The sequence below is a fragment of the Athene cunicularia genome, assembly GCF_003259725.1.
Source record: "Athene cunicularia isolate RWA chromosome 6 unlocalized genomic scaffold, athCun1 chr6_part1, whole genome shotgun sequence".
Lineage (NCBI taxonomy): Eukaryota > Metazoa > Chordata > Aves > Strigiformes > Strigidae > Athene > Athene cunicularia.
In genome coordinates this window covers 11,960,681-11,978,016 of record NW_020799105.1, presented here as the reverse complement: position 1 = coordinate 11,978,016, position 17,336 = coordinate 11,960,681, and the positions used below count along the sequence as shown (strand labels likewise).

Here is a 17,336-nt window from a genome sequence, read left to right as displayed (position 1 = left end):
CGTCCACAGGCGGGCTCCGGGAACCTGGGTCTGGTTGCTGGCAGGGCAGGGGTTGGGTGCCGAGCCTGGGTGCTGAGGCTGTAGGGCAGGGTCGGGGGTGGTGGGTTTGGGGTGCTGCATATCTCAGTAGGTAGAATTGGGGGCGCTGGGTTGGGGGTCTGGGTGCTGTGTCCACACAGGCGGGATGCGGGGTGCTGGATCTGGGTGTTGAATCCCTCGGTAGGGCCTGGAGTGTGGGGTCCGGGTCGGGGTCTGCAGGCAGGGTTTGGGGTACTGGCTCTGGGTGCTGAGTCTACAGGCAGGATTTGGATGTTGAGTCCTTTGGTAGGGTCTGGGTCCGGGTCTGGGTCTGCAGGCAAGGTTTGGGGTGCTGAGTCTGGGTGCTGAGCCCACAGGCAGGATCTGGGGTGCTGGGTGCGGGTGCTGAAAGCACAGGCAGGATCCAGTGGAGAAGCAGGGTCTGAGCTGCTGGGGTCGAAGTCCAGGGAATGATGCCCTGGGGAAAACAGAGGGGCAGAGCCTTGGGGGCAGGATGGAGTTCAGGGGCAGTCAGCTGTAGGGTTTTGGGGTGCAAACTGGGGGGGCGGGGATATGCAGGATCTGGTGGCAGTGCAGGGGGCTTGCTTTGGGGACAGGTTTGGGGTATGGGGTGAGGTGGGGCTGGGGGACCTGGGTAGGAGTGACATGGGGACATGCAGAGGGTGCAAGGGAAGACGATGGCAGGAATTGCAGCTAGACAGGACAGAGCTCCTGGGGAGAGGGCCAGATATAGCCCCTCTCTTCCCTGACAGATCCGGGGGTATCAGAGGTTTGCGGAGATGGGGACTGCTGGCAGTATTTGGGGAGCCTGAGTGTTACCTGGGGGCAGCTGGTGTTTCAGCCAGCTGGGATGAGATGCTAAACTGATGCAGGTGGTGCAGTGCAATCGCTGCCCCCCCCTGCTTCCCCTCAGGACGTGGGGGGCTGCAGGACGGGGCTAGTCTGAGCCCTGTCTCCTTGGGATTCGTCTCCTTGGGATGCATAGTTGTGGGGGCTGCGGATGCCCCTGGGTGGAGAGGACTGGCTTGTGCGGGAGGCTTCTCTGCATCTTCCTGCTGTTGCAAGGGTAGAAGGGACCAGCCTGGCAGCCCTGGGGTTTGGGGCTCTCTTTGCCCTCCCTGTTAGTGGCCAGGTGGGCCAGTGGCTTGTGCCTGGCCTTTAAAACCGAGAGGATGAAGTGGGAGGGGGAACCACGGAAGGGCTCTTTAGGTGCCAATAAAAACAGTCTCCAAAGACAAAGAGACTGCCCAAAATGGATGAGGAGTGCAAGATTCCCCCAGAGGCAGGGAAATTATTAATAACAATGATGGTATTTTTTGTGCTAGTTGACCTAAGTAAGCTCTGGCTGCTTTGCCTCCCTCCATGGTGGGCGCGGGCTGGGACCCCCCACCTGAACCCTGAATCCATGCAGGATGGCCGCAGCAATGCTGCGCCGTGTCCCGCAGGATGCATCTCTGTTTCATCTCAGCTTGGTGAGACTGGCTCTGCCCAGAGGGACAAGGGGCAGGGAGCTGCCCCCCCAGCACACCGAGATCCCTATCTTGATTTTGTTTTTGTGTTGCAACCGGAGGGGAAAAAAAACCCCAAACCCCAACAACCCTTTTGGTTCCTGCAGATGAGGCCTTTGTGCTGTAGGCTTGTTCTTCCCCCCACCCCCCCCGCCTTTCTTTCAACATCCATTTGAACCTTTCACCATTTTCCCCACCAGGAATGTAGCGGGCTTGCTGGAGCTGGGAGGTTTATTCTGCAAATCTGGCAGGTCGTGCGCTGGGAAAATGTATCCAGGTGCACTCGGCAGGGCTGGCGAGGGGGCCTCTGCAGGCACCCCGTGCAGGAGGACAGCCGTGGGTGCGGTGGAGACGTGGTGCCAGCCTCGCCTGGCCGCATGTGGGGAATTTCCCTCCCTGCACTTGCCCGCCGGCTCTGCTTGGCATCTTGACGGGACTTGTTAGGAAGTGGTTCATGTAATGGGTGGTTTGGTGAGGGGGAGTCAGTCCCGGAGGACCTGCCATCTCTCAGGGAGGGGTTTTTATGTTCCCCTGCTGTGAAAGCCCTCCCACCCCAGCAGTGGGTGGCTGCGGGTGCTGGGCAGGCGCCTATTCCTGTTCAAAGGTGAGAGCTCCCTGCCCCACTGCCGCCTGGGTAGGAAATACCGCTGGTGGCGTCCCTCCCTGCCTGGCTGTGCCACTGCTTTTAGTGATTTACAAGCACAAGGGCTCTGCTGTAGCATAGTCGTCACCAAACCCACCCCCTCCATCTTCCTGAGGCCTGAGCTCTGCCGTTCAGAGACGAAGGAAGCTGAGGGTTTTGGCACCGTGTTACCCACCAGTGTGAGGGCTGGGATGCAGTTTAGTAATTCAGGGTGTGCTCCAGCATGTGCTTTTCTTTTTGCTTAAAAGCTCCCCCCAGGTACAACCTCATCTCCCCTTACCTGATGGAGGGCTCTTGTTTGCCTGCTGCAAAGCCCAGCCCATGCAAATAAGATGTGGAACTGATTTTGGGGCTGCAAAGCTGGCAGTATGCAAACAACTGTGGGAAAGGCCAGGTGCTACTGCCTTGCACGGTGCAGTTCTGAATGTGAAGTTGAATATCAGATTGGGTTTGACCCTAAATTTGAAGTTTTGTTGGAGGGAAACAAGAAGAGGTTGTTAAAGCTGGAAGCCATAAAACAGTTCCCATCATCTGGTTTTGCTAGACTTTTGAAAAGAAAACAGTTTATCTTTGGAATAAATAAAAGTGAGAGGGACAGGCTTGCAGCAGAAAGCCCTGTGTTCATGCCAGATGAGCCAGGTTCCACTCTAGTTCTTGCTGCCGCTTCCAAGGGGACCCCAGGTCGTGCATGATTTGTGAGCCTTGGTTTCCCCTCGGGGAAGCCCCACTGACAGTGGGAACCCTGGGCTTTGCCAAGAAACATCTTTGAAACTCAAACGTGGCTTTGGAAAAAAACTGGAAGACAAAACGGCTCTAAACAAACACAGGAGTTAATTCCTTGTCTTGCATTGTATGAGCCCAGTGAAATGAAACACAGTGCAGCGACAGGGACGAGCAAATTGATTCAAATGTGTCAAAAAGCCCCAAAATCTGCTGGTTCTGAAATGTCTCTTTGCATTTAGGATTGGGATTTTTTTCTTGTTTTCTTTCTAATTGTTCCTGTGGATTTAATTCTACAATTATTTTCCTGCTTCTGCCATGGAGACAATGTACTTCAGCCACAAAGCCTTTGAAGGCTGAATTGCAGATTGCATCCAGTGCTGAGCCACTTGGATGCGAACGCCCCCTTGCTGGGAAACTTTGCTGTGACATGGGTGTTTTCTGTCCAGCCGTCCGTCTGTCCATCTGGTCTGCCGAGGGGCTGCTGGCAGGTGGTGAAGCCTGCCCTGCTGCAGCTGCTGCGGGAAAGGATGGAAAACTTTAAGGTTTGGGGGTGATGTTGGTAGTGCTGAGCATGCCTCTTCCCTGCCAGAGAGGAGGTGGGAGCCCCGGGGGTCTGCACCCCACATCTCAAGGCTTGGCAGCCACACTCTGCTTCCTCCGTGGCCTGGATGTGGGGGCAGGCTGGCATCAGGGTGAAAGATCAGGTCATCACGGCTCAGCATCTTCCAGTTTCACTTCCTGGTTCCTTTGTGGCTCCCAGCTGGGCTCTCGGGTGCTTCCAGGCTGTGAGTTCATCCCACGGATGCTGCTGTGGGGTTTCTGCAGGGGGAGACGTGATGGATGAGAGGGAAAAGCTGCGGGGACTGTGTCCTCACCACCAGCATGCAAGAGCCAAACAGCCGCTGGCATATGGGGAATTGCTTTTGTGAGGGGAGTTTTGCTGCTTTGCCTGGGGGTGCCAGATCCAGGCTGGCCAGGGTATCTCTTAGTGCTCCCCGTCCCACCACCAAGCTGCAAGGGTTTCCTATTCAGCCTCCCCTCCTTGCATCCTTCCCTCCTGGGCCAGCTCTGAGCAAGGCTTTTGGGGTGATGGAGCCAGGCGAGGAACTGTTTCAACTAACAGCTGGCATTGGTGGATTTTCCATACGGACAGGGAGCGGAGGAGTGCTTTGTCCTGATGTCCCAGGCACTGTGCTTTTCCTGTCTGCTTGCAGCGTGCTGGGAACTGTTGGAGCAGAGCTCTCCTGGTGCCTGGCAGGTGGCTCCAGGCAGGTGATGCCTGCCCATGGCACAGGCTGGAGCAGCCTTCCTTATTTTCTCAATTGGGTCTTTTGGGTCGGTTTGGATGGGAATGGCAGGAGAGCTCTCATGGGGTTTTGGCAGCGAGCTCCATCGCTGCCTGGCAGCCTCTTTGAACCTCCTGCTCCACTTCAGACCTGACCTGACGGAGGAGATGAGCGAGTTCTTGTAAGATCAGTGAAAGTGGGGAGCTTGGGAGAAACTAAAACACCCTTATCCCTGCAGCGGGACACCATGGCTGGGCCCTGCCCCTTGATGGGTGGGCGGCATCCCTCAGAGGGATGCTGCAGGAGGGTGGAGGTAAAGGTACGGTGCTGGGGGCCAGCGGGGCAAATCTGTCAGAAATCAGGCTCTTGGTAGTTTTTTTGCTGATGGATCAGCTTGTCTTTTCAGGGGTGTTTAGACGTCTGGCTCCTGTCGGCACTGGTGCCCCTTAAACCAGCCCACATCCCCAACCGGTCCCGCTGGCTCTCCTGTCCATCACTGCTCCTTCATGAGCCTCCTCCCCACTGTGATGTTGGTGGGTTAAGAGCTGTGTGCTCTCCTCTGCTGAATGCGCCGGGCTCTGCCAGCAGTGGATGGGGGCCGTGCCATGCCGGGGGAGTTCAGAACCTGTTCCCATGGCCTGCTGGTGCCCACCCCCCACCCCCCTGGCTCCACGGTGGCTGTGCCATGTGTGGGAGCTTTGCGGTGGGAGCAGGGTGGTATGCTCCTTGAGGGGAGCCAATGTTGCTGCTCTCTCTCCCCTCCTCTGTGCCCAAATCCCTAATTTGGGTAAAGGAGGGATCTATCTGATTCCTAAATTGCCAAACTCTCATGCATGTCCGCTGAAGCACCTCAGGGTCAAGCATGTTTTTTTTTAAAGAAATCAACTAAAATAAACTTGTCGAGGGGCTCCCAGGAGGTCACTGTGCTCTTTCCCTCCCCATCCCCAGGCCCCAAACCCAGCACAGATCCCCTTTTCCCGGAGAGCTTTCAGCATGTTAGCATTTTTTTCTTGCTGTTGTTGACAAAAATCCCAGCTGGTTGAGAAATATCTGTGCGGCAGCGCCAGCACAGTCCCACGGGTCAAATCCTGCCCCTGCATATCTCTGCTGGGAAGGGCAGCTCATCCTGGGCTAGCCTTCAGGGATGCTGCTGGGAGGGACCCGTTGCCTTGCAGGGCACCCTGGGTACGAGGCCGTGACAGAGCCACTGTGATGGGTGGATGGACGGACAGATACATGCCGGGGACTTGAGGTGAACCTGATATTTTACCATTTCTGGTTGGGCTCCACAGCAGAAGCAAAGTACTGGAAGTTCGTCAAGGGCTGAATTAAAGTTGCCTGGCAACCTCCATCCCAGCTCCTCTTCCCACATCTCGCAGGATTTCCCACCCAAGGTCTGCTGGCTTTGGGGAAGGGGGGCCCAAAATGCACCGCTTTCGCAGCCAGGCAGAGGCCAGGCTGGGCTCTCGCTGGATGGCTCTTTTCCCGTAATTCCTTGGCTTGTTCCCACGCCTGGGAGCTGGGAGCTCTCCCCGCCTTGTCCCCTGGGGCAGGCGCCTTTCCCCACTGCACCCCATGCCAGGAACGGGTCAGATTGTTTGAGCTGAACCTGAGGGCAACTTGTGCGGGTCCCTGGAGGGGTAAAACGGTGCTGGGCTAGTGGGGGCGCGGCTGGGGGAGCAAGTGGCAGGGGAGCCGAGGGGACTGGGGGGGATGACGTGCCAGGGCTTGGCCCTGATGAGTAAAGCTGAATTGGCTGCCCAGGGTTCGGAGCGCCTGAGCTGGGTCGCTGTTAAAGAAGTGTCAATGGTGTCTCCTGGTGCAATCCCTGCTGGGAGTTTGCGACACTGTAACCTGGAGGAGACCCGCTGGCCTCCACGGGGCAGGCAGCAGCCCTTGCTCATAGGAATGCACAGCACCAAGAGGGGCAAGCCCACAAGGAGGGGAGGAAGGTCTGGCAGCTGTTCCAGGAGCCTGCTTGGGCTTTACTAGAGCTTGGTGGAGCAACCACAAGCTGTCCACAGAAGAGCAGGATGGGGAAGTGTCCAGTCCTGCTCTGCAAATCTCTGTCCTGCCATCCAGGATGCATGCTGGGAGTGAGCCGGAGAAGGACTGCTCCCACATGGTGTTTCCATTCTTTCGCACAGTTCCTTTTAAATTAAAAAGCCATCATCATTTTCAGCTGTGCTGCTGAGGAAACAACCATGGGGGTCCCATAAGACCCCAGCTGAGGTCCCTTCATATTTGCTAGCCCTTCTGACAGTGCAGATTCCTTGCACTGCAGCTTGCAGCTGGCTCTTGCTCCCTGGTTTTGCTGCCTTGTGGCTTTGAGGACCACGGGACAGCAGGAGGGGGCCACCAGTGGCCAGCAGCAGCTCCCGGTGCAGCGGCCATTGAGGGGTGCGGCAGCTTTGTCTGGTTTCTTTGACTGGATCCAGGTTGGCAAGACCTGCCACCAGGAAATTCACTCATCAAAAGCTTTTTGTGCCTCCAGAGATGCTGGCTGTGGGGATTTTAAGGAGGTGCCGACTGGGCCGGTTCATTTGGGTGTGCTGTGCCGGCTGGCTGCCGGTGGGAGGCTGAGGCTGGCACAGTCATGCTTGCACAGCTTCTGTTGTGACCCAGTAAACCCAGTCAGACCTGACCAGGGCTCACTCGGCTCGCTCCCCTGCGCACTCCCACAAGCCTCCGCCGCCCTGCTGCTTTCCTGGTGTTCCCCGGGGACCAGCAAACCCGTCCTGACGGTGGAAGCCGGTGCCTGGGCTGGGCTCAGTCAGCTCTGTGCTGGGAGCTGTGGCTGCATCCCACTGGCGCAGTGATAGCCAGCGGTATGAGTGTAGGCTTTGGCCCCCGTGGATGTTGCACGTTGCAATTAGAGAGGCTGGTTCCTGGTTTTGCCCTGCTCTCGGGGTAGCTATAAGTCCTGAAGCCGGATCCTGCCTCCACCACCCTTCTTCAGCATTACCAGCCGGGGCAGGAGCTGGGATGGGATTTCGGGTCCTATGTTGGCTCCCCCTGTGCTAGGAAGTAGGTGAGGTGCCGAGGGGCTTGAGAGCGCACACCTGGGGATGGGATTGGCTTTTCTGGGCAGTTTTTCACTTAAACCCTAGATCTCATTGAACTGCTGCTGCTTTTTGGCCTCTTCTTCTCCTTTTGTGTCCCTCCCCCAGAGAAAACTCTCTGCAGTGTTTCCCCTCGTGGCTTTTCCCCATTTCCCATGGAAGTGCTGGGCTTGAGCAATCCAGCCACCCCCAGTTCGACTGGTGAGTCCTACAGACAGGACCTCTGCCTCCCACTCTGGCTCCTGGCCCTTGCCTTTGCCCAGAGCTTGAGCTTCCACCCTGCCAAGGGGGAGATGATGGGTTTGGGGATGTTTGGTGCAGCTGCAGCCCGAGGTGACAATCTGAGGGGGGGGCCACAGATGGTTTCAGTTCCTTCTTGCTCTTTCTCCCCCACCCTAGAAATGAAGAATAAAACATAATTAAAAGAAAACAGAGAAGCTCAGAGCAGCCCTTCCCTTTGAGTCAAATATTAACTGGCTCTTACAGCTAACTGATTAAATGTCCTTTAGGACAAAGTTACATCTGATCTTGGGCAAAGGAGCCTTTGGAAATGGGTGTAGCTGCTCCCCTGCAAAAAGTGGAGGAGCCCAGCCCCAGCAGCAGCGGAGGCTGCTCCCTCCCTGCCCCTGCCTGGCTAGGAACCCTGCACAGCCTCACAGCTTCATTTATTGTTTTTATTTTTTCCCCTATGCTGGCTCAGTGCTCACACTGGTTAAATGTTAGCTGGGTCTGGCTCTCGGTGCGATTCTTGCTCTGCAATAAGTACCATCCCTGCCTCCCTTCCTGGCCATGCTCCTGCCTCCAATCCCCATCGCACCCAGAGCTGGACAGCAGGCAAAGTTCAGGGCTTGTTTGTTCAGGGTAGATAAGGTGAGGATGCCTGGCAGCATGCAGGCAGTTCGCAGGGCTGTTACTCATTTATTAGAAATTGTTGTTTGCCTTGTTGTAAGAAGGTTTCTCCTCCCCTCTGCTCTTCTAGCCCAGGTGCACGGCAGTTCTTGTAACTTGGGCATGATTCCAGGCTCGTGTCCTGGCACAGTGGCCTGGGGAAGGGTCCCCACAGCTGCTGGGTTGGCCCAGGTCCTGCTGACAGGGTGGAGAGGTGTCAGCGTGGGGCTGGCTGGAGCACTTTGGGGTGTTTTGGTGCTCTGGATGTGACCCTACCACTTGCTTTGCCCAAAAAGCTTGGAGTGTTTGGTTTGTGCCAGACATGGTGCCACCAAAGCGACTTGTTTCTCGTTGACCTCCACCACTACTCACCCGCCTTGCATCCCCCTGCCAGGCCCATTGCTCATGGGCAGACCCTTGGTCTGGACAGGGCTTGTCCTGGAAACTGCTGTTGCTGTCCTCTGCTCCCTGGGGAGCTCAGCCCCGCAGGCAGCATGCTGCCTGCTCCCAGGACTGGGTGCTGTACAGGTGCTCTGTGCTGGGCCAATGCATGGGTGGCAACAAGGCAGGAGGGAGCGGGTGGAACATGTCCCTGCTGTCCAGTTCCTGGCATGTTCCAGGGCAGCAGCCAGCGCAGGTGTGAGGTCTGGGTCTGAACCCACCCTCCAAAGGAAACTGGTTTAATGCAGGTTCCAGGACTATGGCTGGATCCCACATCCAGCCCCTCACTTCTCCTTTTCAGCCCCAAAGCCCTTTTCACTTCTGTTTCACTTTGGTTTTACCTCCCCTCTGCCTGAGATCCGGCAAGGTATTTGCTTGAGGGAAACTGTCTGCAGCAAGCGTGTTTGAACAGCTTCTCTACAGGATAGGTATTTGGTTTATATATATAAAAACCCTCCAACCCTAAGCAAGCTTATAGGTGCTGGTCACTTTATGGGGAGGTCTCCTGCTCAGAGATACCTGATTGTCTCCTTCCTCCTTAGTATCTGCAAAATGCACCCGTGGCTTTTCTTGAAGCAGCTGGGAGAGGCAGGGGGTTTATTTGGGAGGGGTTGGATGCATGAAAGCGAGAGCCAAGGTAGACTCTGAGCTTCAAGACAGCTTGGGATGAAAGAGAAACTAAAATGTCATGGAAAAACACTGAGGGGAAAACTCTCTTGAAAAGACCTGATGAAGATGCCAGGCAGCTCTTGGGTTTTCCTTTGCCCTGCATCGCTGCATGCCTGCAGCATCCTTCCTTGCACCTCTGTCCTCGGGAGTCTCATCATTTCAGGAGGAGCAAAACTTTGGGGACAAGCATCTTGCGCAGCAGGAGATGGCCAGCTGTGCTTTCAGGAAGGAGCAGAGCCCTTGTGCTCCCTGGGAGCCCCCCCCACTGCCTGTCTTGCTGCAGCCGCTCTGAGGAGTGGGGCTTGGGGTACCCCAATGTGCCAAGAAACCTGCAGAGAGGCTTTGCCCCACGAGTTGCTCTCTTTTTTGGGAATAAATGTGCCTGCTTTTCAGGTGTGAAAATGCAATGGGGAATCAGCTGTCTCTGCCACAGCATATCCTTCGGTCAGGGGGAGCTGCAGGAGATGGCAGGGGGCAAAGGAGGGAGGAGTCCAGACTTGGAGGAAAATGAGCCTCCAAGCAACTGAACCAAGCTCCCAGCAAGCAACTGCTGCTGTTGTGATGGAGCAGATGCTGAGCCAGGGGAATGCTGTGGAGGGTCGCGCCACTCAAACCCTCCTCCCTGCCCTGTGCTGGCTGCAGGTTTGGCACCTTGTGCCATGCCTGTTTCTCATTCATAAAACAAGGATTTGCTTTACCTTAAAGCTGTCCCGGGGCTGAGGCCATACCCGGTCAAGCGTCTGTGCATGTGCACAGCTGGCTCCTTCTCAAGTCCACTTGCTGGTGAGGTGCTGGCAACAGCAGGAGCATCTGACCCGGTGCTTTGTGTTTCAGGAGGGTTTGGCAGCTGGCCCTGTCTCGGGGAGCTGGGGAGCCCGTCCCAAGGATCCGCTGTGCCAGCCTGGCGGCAGCAGGCTGAACAGCTGCCCCCGCCGGGGAAACGGGAAAATGAGCAGAGGCATAGCCCATCTCCTGATGGCTCTCTTCATGGTGGCGGCAATGGGCTACCCGTCACAGCGGTCTGCCACTGACCTGGATGCCACCCCCAGGACAACGGTCACCTTTGATGGTAAGGGGTGCGGGTCATGGTGGTCGTGGTGAGGTTTGGGATCTTGCTGGCACTGGGTTTGGTGCATCGTAACTGTGTCCAGCTTTTGCCAGCTCCCCAGAATGGGGTGCTCAGCATGGCAGAGTGGCTACAGTGGCTACAGGTTCCTTGGGCTCCAAAAGTCAAGAGCCCACATGTCTGTCTGGTATTGGGTGCCTGGAGTCAATGTGCCCCAAGGGATAGAGCAGGGCAAAGGCCCCCAAAAGCCAGGGGGGAGACAAGGGTGTCCAGGGACCTAGCCCTGGCCAGCCCCCAGCCCTGCCCAGCAGCCCTTGGAGGCTATCCTGAGTCAGGCATCATCCCTGGGCTGTGCTCTAATGGCCCAGATAGTCAGCAGGAAGCTTTCTTCCATGATTTTCTGTAATTGCCACCGGGTTCTTGTCCTTCAGCCTTTGTGGTGTCAGCCAGCCCCACAATGTCATCGTGCCTTAGGCATCCACACAACTTCATTGACCTTGTTAGTGAAGCCCAGCTCGGTGGTCAATGGCAGGAGAGGGTTTAATTTAAAGTTGGGGTGCCCTTTTCTCCCCAGGTAATGACTCCTTTCAGGGGGGTCATTCCCTCCCCAGCTGCCTCTGTGGTCCCAAACCCCATGGGACTTTCTCCTCCTGCAGCAGGAGTGTCCAGGCTTGGCTTGGGGTCCCTCTGGCCAGGGCTGAGTCCCACCTCCCACCTCTCAGCACCCTAAATCAAATGGTTTCTCTAGCTCATTGGACAGGGAGTGTCCAGCCTCGCTGTGGGAGCCCTCCCCTTGCACGGCAGTTTTGGTTCAGACTTTTTTGCATCCTTCCTTTTGGGCTGACTGGGTTTGGTTCAGAGCCAGTGTCACTGCCGGCATGTTTTTGCTTCCTCTAGCAGTTCCCCAAACAGCGTGGCAGATCTGTGCTGGGCATGGACATCACAGCTCCCACCCCTGAGCTGCCATTTTAATTAGTGGGGAGAAATTTACCCTGTGAGCCTGAGCCCAGTTAGTGCCTTTTGCCTCCTACCAAACCTCCCCTCTTCCTTTCTTCCTTCTGTAACTGCTTCACCTGGCTCCATCTGCCCAATAACCTCGGTGGATGCCTTCTCACCTGCTCCCAGCTCCATCCTCTGTCTTTTCCTGTTGTCTTGTGCCTTGCCTGCCCTGGGGTCTTCCCTCAGCCCCCTGTTCCCTTTGCAGAGCTGTCAGGCATCCAGCGCTTCAGTGGACACACCCTCAACTACAGCACCTTGCTGCTGGAGGATGACCAGGGCATCCTCTACGTGGGCGCCAGGGGAGCCATCTTTGCCCTCAACTCCAGTGATGTGGCTGACGGCTCCCACCGCATGGTGAGTCTGGCCTCTGCCTGCCACCAGCTGCTTGTCCCCTCCTGTCTTACGCTGCCCAGTCCTTGCCCGAATTGTGGCCACCTTATCCCTGCTCATCCTCCCACTTGCCATCCTAGGCCTTGCCTGGAGGTTCTGTCCCTAGGTCCCCTGTGGACACCTGGTCCTTCTCCCCAGCCAGGCAGTGTGCGGACAGTGGTGGGAGATGTCCCTAGGCTCAGAGCTGCGTGCTTCAGGGATACCCTGGCAAGATGAGGGGCAGGGGGGAAGTGTACCCCTTTACTCCCCCTGGGAAGGACACCCCAAAATCCCCCAGGCTCCTTTGGGTGCTCTGGGGTTTCTGCCCATAGGTTGGGGTGTGGGACCACTCTCGCCTGGGGTTGGGAGGATGCGGACAGGATGCTGTCTTGTGCTATGAGCAGCCATCCCCTCTCTAAATAAATTTAAAGAGGGTTTTAGCATCTCTGATGGGTCTGGCAGAGGCTGGAGCCTGCAGTGACGGGGGGATCACGCAATGGGGGGTCACACAGTGGCAGTCCCTCTTCCCCTTGCAGATCCACTGGGAAGCCTCCCCGGAGAAGCAGATGGACTGCCTGCAGAAGGGCAAAAACAACAAGGTAGAGCCAGTGGGTGGGTGCTGGGTGGTGGTGGTGGGGGGGTGGGCCACCGCTGCTTTCCCCAGGTGGTGATGCCTGTCCTCCCCCTCCACAGACCGAGTGCTTCAACCATGTGCGGTTTCTGCAGAGGCTGAACAGCACCCACCTCTACGCCTGCGGGACCTACGCCTTCCACCCGCTCTGTGCTGCCATCGTGAGTACCGCTCGGCCTCGTGGCTGTCACCTGTCCCCTGCCACCTTGGGGTGATGCAGCCCTTGTACTCTCCCACCATCTCCACCCCAGCCCCGCTCTCTTTCTGCCCCCATCGCAGTCCCTCCCTGGCTCGGGGGGGAAGGCAAGTGACCCCCAGGCTGGGGTGGGTTGGTGTAGGGACGCAGCCACTATGACGCAGGTGACCAAAGTCTCTACCCCGGTGCTGCGGTTGGACTCTGACCCCATAGCAAGGCGGCTGGGGGAGGGATTGGTGCCACGGGAGGGACACGTGGGCTCAGTGGGGCCAGTGGGGTGGGATGTGCCAGCCCTGGAGCTGGTCCCAGTCCCTGCTGTGGCAGGGTCCCTTCCCAAAGCAGGGTCTGCAGACTGGTTTGTGGCTGGTGGCAAGCGTGCATGGGGAGGGTGATGGTGGCAGGGAGGGTGACAGTAGCGGGGCTGACTCAGCGTCCCCACCCCAAGGATTTCCAGGGCCAGGCTGGGGGGTCCCTGCGTGGCTGTGACTCACGGCAGAGTGGATGGGGGCAGCCACGTTCCCAGCAGCAGGACTTTCACCCCTGTGTGGTGGCTCCTCAGTGACTTGGCTGCCCTTTGCCCACCTTGCTCCCTGAACTGGGGAGGCAAAGGGGCCTGGGGCTGTGTCCCCAGTGTGGCTGGGGAGCCCTGGAGGGGCTGTGCCCATTCCCACGGCCATGCCGCTGGTCCGGTTTGGCCATTGCACACCCTGGGAGAGAGGCGGAGGAGCTGCCAAGCTGGAAGGGCCTCGTCATTATTTGACACGCTTTGAACTGTAAACCCCAAAGAAAATAACTCTTGCCATGATGGGGACATTACCTGGGGGGACCCAGCCTGGCTGGGCAGTGTCTGCTGGCCAGGCACAGCCCAGGAGTATCACCTGCACAGGCTGGCTCCTGCCCAGTGCCCACATGATGCCAAAGTGGGATGCTGGGGCTCCCATTCCCCCGAGCCCTCTCCCCACTCTTGGCTGGGAGCTCTGCCTGTCCATGTGGTTTCTGACCAGCTGGAGGGTGCCGGGGGGGGGAGTTGTATTGCCTGGACAAGGGATCAGCCGTGGGCATTGCTTTGTCCGGGGTAGCAGCCTCTGCAGAGCCTGGAACTGGCAGGCAAGGCTGGTCTGTTCCCTCTTGTCTAACCCAGTCCCCGGTCCTATCTCAAGGATGCTGACAGGTTCATGTTGCCATCTCATTTTGAGGAAGGCAAGGAGAAGTGCCCATATGACCCTGCCCGTGGCTACACCGGCCTCATTGTAGGTAAGTGGCACCTTTCCTAGGGCTAGCAGGGACAGACAGGATGCCACCGACCTTGACCCCATCCTCAGTGCCCCCATGAGGTGTCCCTGGGTAGGCTCTGCGTGCAGGGGCCTTAGCAAGCCAGGACTTGGGTCTTCTTCCTCCTCTTCCTTCTCTGCCTGGGGCACGGGGATGCTGGTGGCTCTTTGGGTTGTCCCTGAGGGACAAGCTGATGGGTGCCTGCCTTGCCCAGATGGTGGCTTGTACACGGCCACGCGCTACGAGTTTCGGAGCCTCCCCGACATCCGGAGGAACCTGCACCAGCGGCCGCTGAAGACAGAGGAGTCCCCACTGCACTGGCTGAATGGTGAGACATCCCCGTCCCCCACAGGACCGGCGTCACGGGCCATGGGGCACCATACATCGCCTCAGGGAGCGTGGAATAGGGGTAGGGGGTGGTCCTGGGGTCCTGTGTGGTTTGCCATGAGAGGAAACTGAGGCAGGGAGGAATCCCCCATCCCGTGGTGGGTCCCAAATCTTCACATCTTGCTCCATGTCCCCCAGATGCTGAGTTTGTGGCCTCCGTGCTGGTCCAGGAGAGCAAGGACAGCCCTGTTGGTGATGATGACAAAATCTACTACTTCTTCACGGAGCGGGCGGGTGAGGAGACCACATCCTTCTTCGACAAGAGCCAGGTGGCCCGAGTGGCCCGTGTAGCCCGTGTCTGCAAGGTAGGCACATCTCTAGCCATGGGGAGCCAAGCATACTCCTCCTGGTGCAGGGGGCTGTGTCTGCACCTTGGAGGAAACTGAGGTGTGGGCAGAGGGGAACCCACCAGCCTGTGCAGAAATATTCTCTGCACCCTCCCAGAGCGACGTGGGGGGGAAAAAGATCCTGCAGCGCAAGTGGACATCATTCATGAAGGCACGCCTTGTCTGCTACATCCCCTACTACGAGGTGCTGCGCAGCGTCTGCAGCCTGGATGGGGGCGGCTGGGCCAGCACCGTCTTCTACGCTGCCTTCACACTCTCGGCACAGTGGTGAGTGGGGCAGCAGCCAAAGCGACTGGGGCTAAAAGTCTGTGGCACAGGGGGGACTGGAGATGCTTGAGGGGATGCACGGGCAAGCTCTGAGCTCCTGTGGGTGCGTCAGTGGGGAGCACCCATGTGTCTGCCTGGGCTCAGGTGAGGCTCTGCCCCCAGGAGGACCATGGAAGCCTCAGCTGTGTGCCGCTACAGCATCTCGGCGGTGCAGCATGCCTTTGAGGGCCCCTACATGGAGTACCAGGATTCGGCTCGCAAGTGGTCCCGCTATGACGGTGCAGTGCCTGAGCCCCGGCCCGGCTCCGTGAGTGCCGGGGGGTGCAGAGCAGGTGGGGCGTGGGGTGGCCACATCCCCCCCTGACATCCATCTCCCCTGGGCAGTGCATCACGGACCTCTCCCGCAGAAAGGGCTACAACTCCTCACAGGACCTGCCCAACAGCGTCCTGGACTTTGTCAAGCTGCACCCACTCATGTTCGAGGAAGTGAAGCCGGCTGGTGGGGAGCCGCTGCTGGTGAAGAAGAGCGTGGCGTACAGCCGGCTGGCTGTGGACAGGGTGCAGGCCCTCGACGGCCGCTCCTATGATGTGCTTTTCATGGGGACAGGTGAGCATGGGATGAGTTTGCCAGGTCTCTGCTGGGCAGGGGGGACACCCCACACTCCTTTCTGAGCCCCTGTTCTACACTCCAGGTGACGGCTGGATCCACAAGGCCGTGGTGGTGGGCTCTGGCCTCCACATCGTGGAGGAGGTGCAAGTGTTCAGGGACCCACAGCCTGTGGAGAGCCTGGTGATCTCCCATGCCCAGGTGAGGGGTGGAAGAAGTGGGGGCACACCACACACAGGGCATGTTTGTGTTGAGAAGCTGCCATTGGGCTGTTTGGGGAGGGACACGACTCCTGGGTCACCCCAGCTCAGGATACGTGCCAGACCCCAGCAGGGCAGCCTGGGGAAAGGGACCAGCCTGACCTCCACCTCCTTGCCCGGTGCCAGCTGCAGCCATTAGCACTGACTGGAGCTGGGGGCCCTTTGCCGTGCACCCCCACCAAGAGAGAGCTGTGCTGTGGGGCTGGGGGGAGCGTGGGGAATTTCTGGGCACCGTGGGGCACCCCACAGCCCAGCCACACCATGCCAGGGCAGTGCTGAGCCAGCCCTTTTCCCCCAGAGGAGCCTGTACGTGGGGGCAGCCAGTGGGATCCTGCAGGTGCCCCTGGCCTCCTGCGCCAGGTACGCTTCCTGCTACGACTGCATCCTCGCCCGCGACCCCTACTGCGCCTGGGACGGCAGGGCCTGCCGTGCCACCGCTGCCGCGGACAGGTAGGGACAGGCAGGGAGCCTGTGAGCCTTCCACCTGCTCCATCCCGTGCTGCCACACATCACCCCCTGGCATGGTCACCCCAGTGCAACCCCCAAGGGTCTGGCATCTGGCAGCAGGTCTGCCGGTGGCTGTGACCCTGTAAGGGTGGGTTCAGCCGGGGTTGTGTGGCTGAAGCCCCCTGTGTCTTGCAGCACAGGGCTGGTGCAGGACATTCAGAGTGGCAACGAGGGATGCCGGAGCAGCTCTGGGCGGGGTGAGTCTGCACCCCACCTTGGCACCCCGTGGGACGCCAGCGTCCCTTAGGGTGGCTAGGATGGGTGCAAGGTGGTGCATATCCCTGCAGGCTCCCTGCCATGGAAGAACCGGACGGTGCTTCAAGGGGACGACGTGCTGCTGCCCTGTGACCAGCGCTCCAACCTGGCACGAGCCGTGTGGCTGCTGAATGGCAGCGAGGCGCCAGGCACGGGGCAGGACCGGCTGCGTGTCGGGGTGGACGGGCTGCTGGTGACGGACACGCTGCCCCGGCACAGCGGCGAGTACCGCTGCTACGGGGAGGAGCGGGGTCTCCGGACACTGCTGGCTGCCTACAGCCTCACCGTGCTACCTGAGCTGCCCCGCAGCCCCACGGATGCTGCGCGGCCCCACGCTGCCAGCCAGGCAGCCGGCGACATGAAGGTGGCTTATGTCTCTGCCATCGTCGCCTTGGTGGTGCTATGCGCCGTGCTCAGCACCATCCTCCTCTATGTGTCCTGCCTGGAGAGGCGCAAGGGCAAGTATGTGCTGGGAGAGCCACGGCCAGCCAGTGTGGAGCTACAGACCGTCTCAGCCAACTGCCTGCGCAAGGGCCGCCGGGAGGAGGAGGAGGAGGAGGAGGAAGAGCTCGCCTACCCTGATGGCTGCCTGCGGATCATCCCCGGCGAGGCACCCACGGCTGCCACCTCCCCGGTCAAGGAGCTGCCGGCTGCCGTGTCCCCGCTGCCACCGCCACCACCGCTGCCGGCCGAGCTCACCAACGGCGTGGGGGCTCTGCCCAGCGTCCTCCGCAAGATGAACGGCAACAGCTACATGCTGCTGCAGCAGCAGGAGGAGCCGCTGGCCTCACCGCTCTACAGCGCGTCCTTCACCGAGGAGCTCAGCAAGATCCTGGAGAAGCGGAAACACACGCAGCTGGTGGAGAAGCTGGATGAGAGCTCCGTGTAGGGGCCAGGGGAGGGGGTCCTGCCAG

The 17,336-nt window shown here is 58.9% G+C and overlaps 1 protein-coding gene across 2 annotated transcripts in view; it reads left to right on the top strand.

Annotated features, from left to right (window-relative positions):
• SEMA4G (semaphorin 4G) overlaps positions 1-17,336 on the top strand; it is a 19,550-nt gene that overhangs the window by 1,984 nt on the left and 230 nt on the right. Inside the window, exons 2-15 of one of the 2 annotated variants that reach the window (XM_026851375.1) lie at positions 10,094-10,328; positions 11,530-11,678; positions 12,230-12,292; positions 12,387-12,485; positions 13,681-13,774; positions 14,007-14,120; positions 14,318-14,484; positions 14,624-14,793; positions 14,959-15,100; positions 15,178-15,400; positions 15,486-15,601; positions 15,959-16,110; positions 16,303-16,364; positions 16,455-17,316. In XM_026851375.1, the coding sequence (XP_026707176.1) occupies positions 10,208-10,328; positions 11,530-11,678; positions 12,230-12,292; positions 12,387-12,485; positions 13,681-13,774; positions 14,007-14,120; positions 14,318-14,484; positions 14,624-14,793; positions 14,959-15,100; positions 15,178-15,400; positions 15,486-15,601; positions 15,959-16,110; positions 16,303-16,364; positions 16,455-17,311 (2,529 nt within the window). In that variant the 5' untranslated portion in view covers positions 10,094-10,207 and the 3' untranslated portion in view covers positions 17,312-17,316. Of the gene's footprint in view, positions 1-10,093; positions 10,329-11,529; positions 11,679-12,229; positions 12,293-12,386; positions 12,486-13,680; positions 13,775-14,006; positions 14,121-14,317; positions 14,485-14,623; positions 14,794-14,955; positions 15,101-15,177; positions 15,401-15,485; positions 15,602-15,958; positions 16,111-16,302; positions 16,365-16,454; positions 17,317-17,336 lie in introns of both variants that reach the window. The other variant, XM_026851374.1, reaches the window with a different exon arrangement.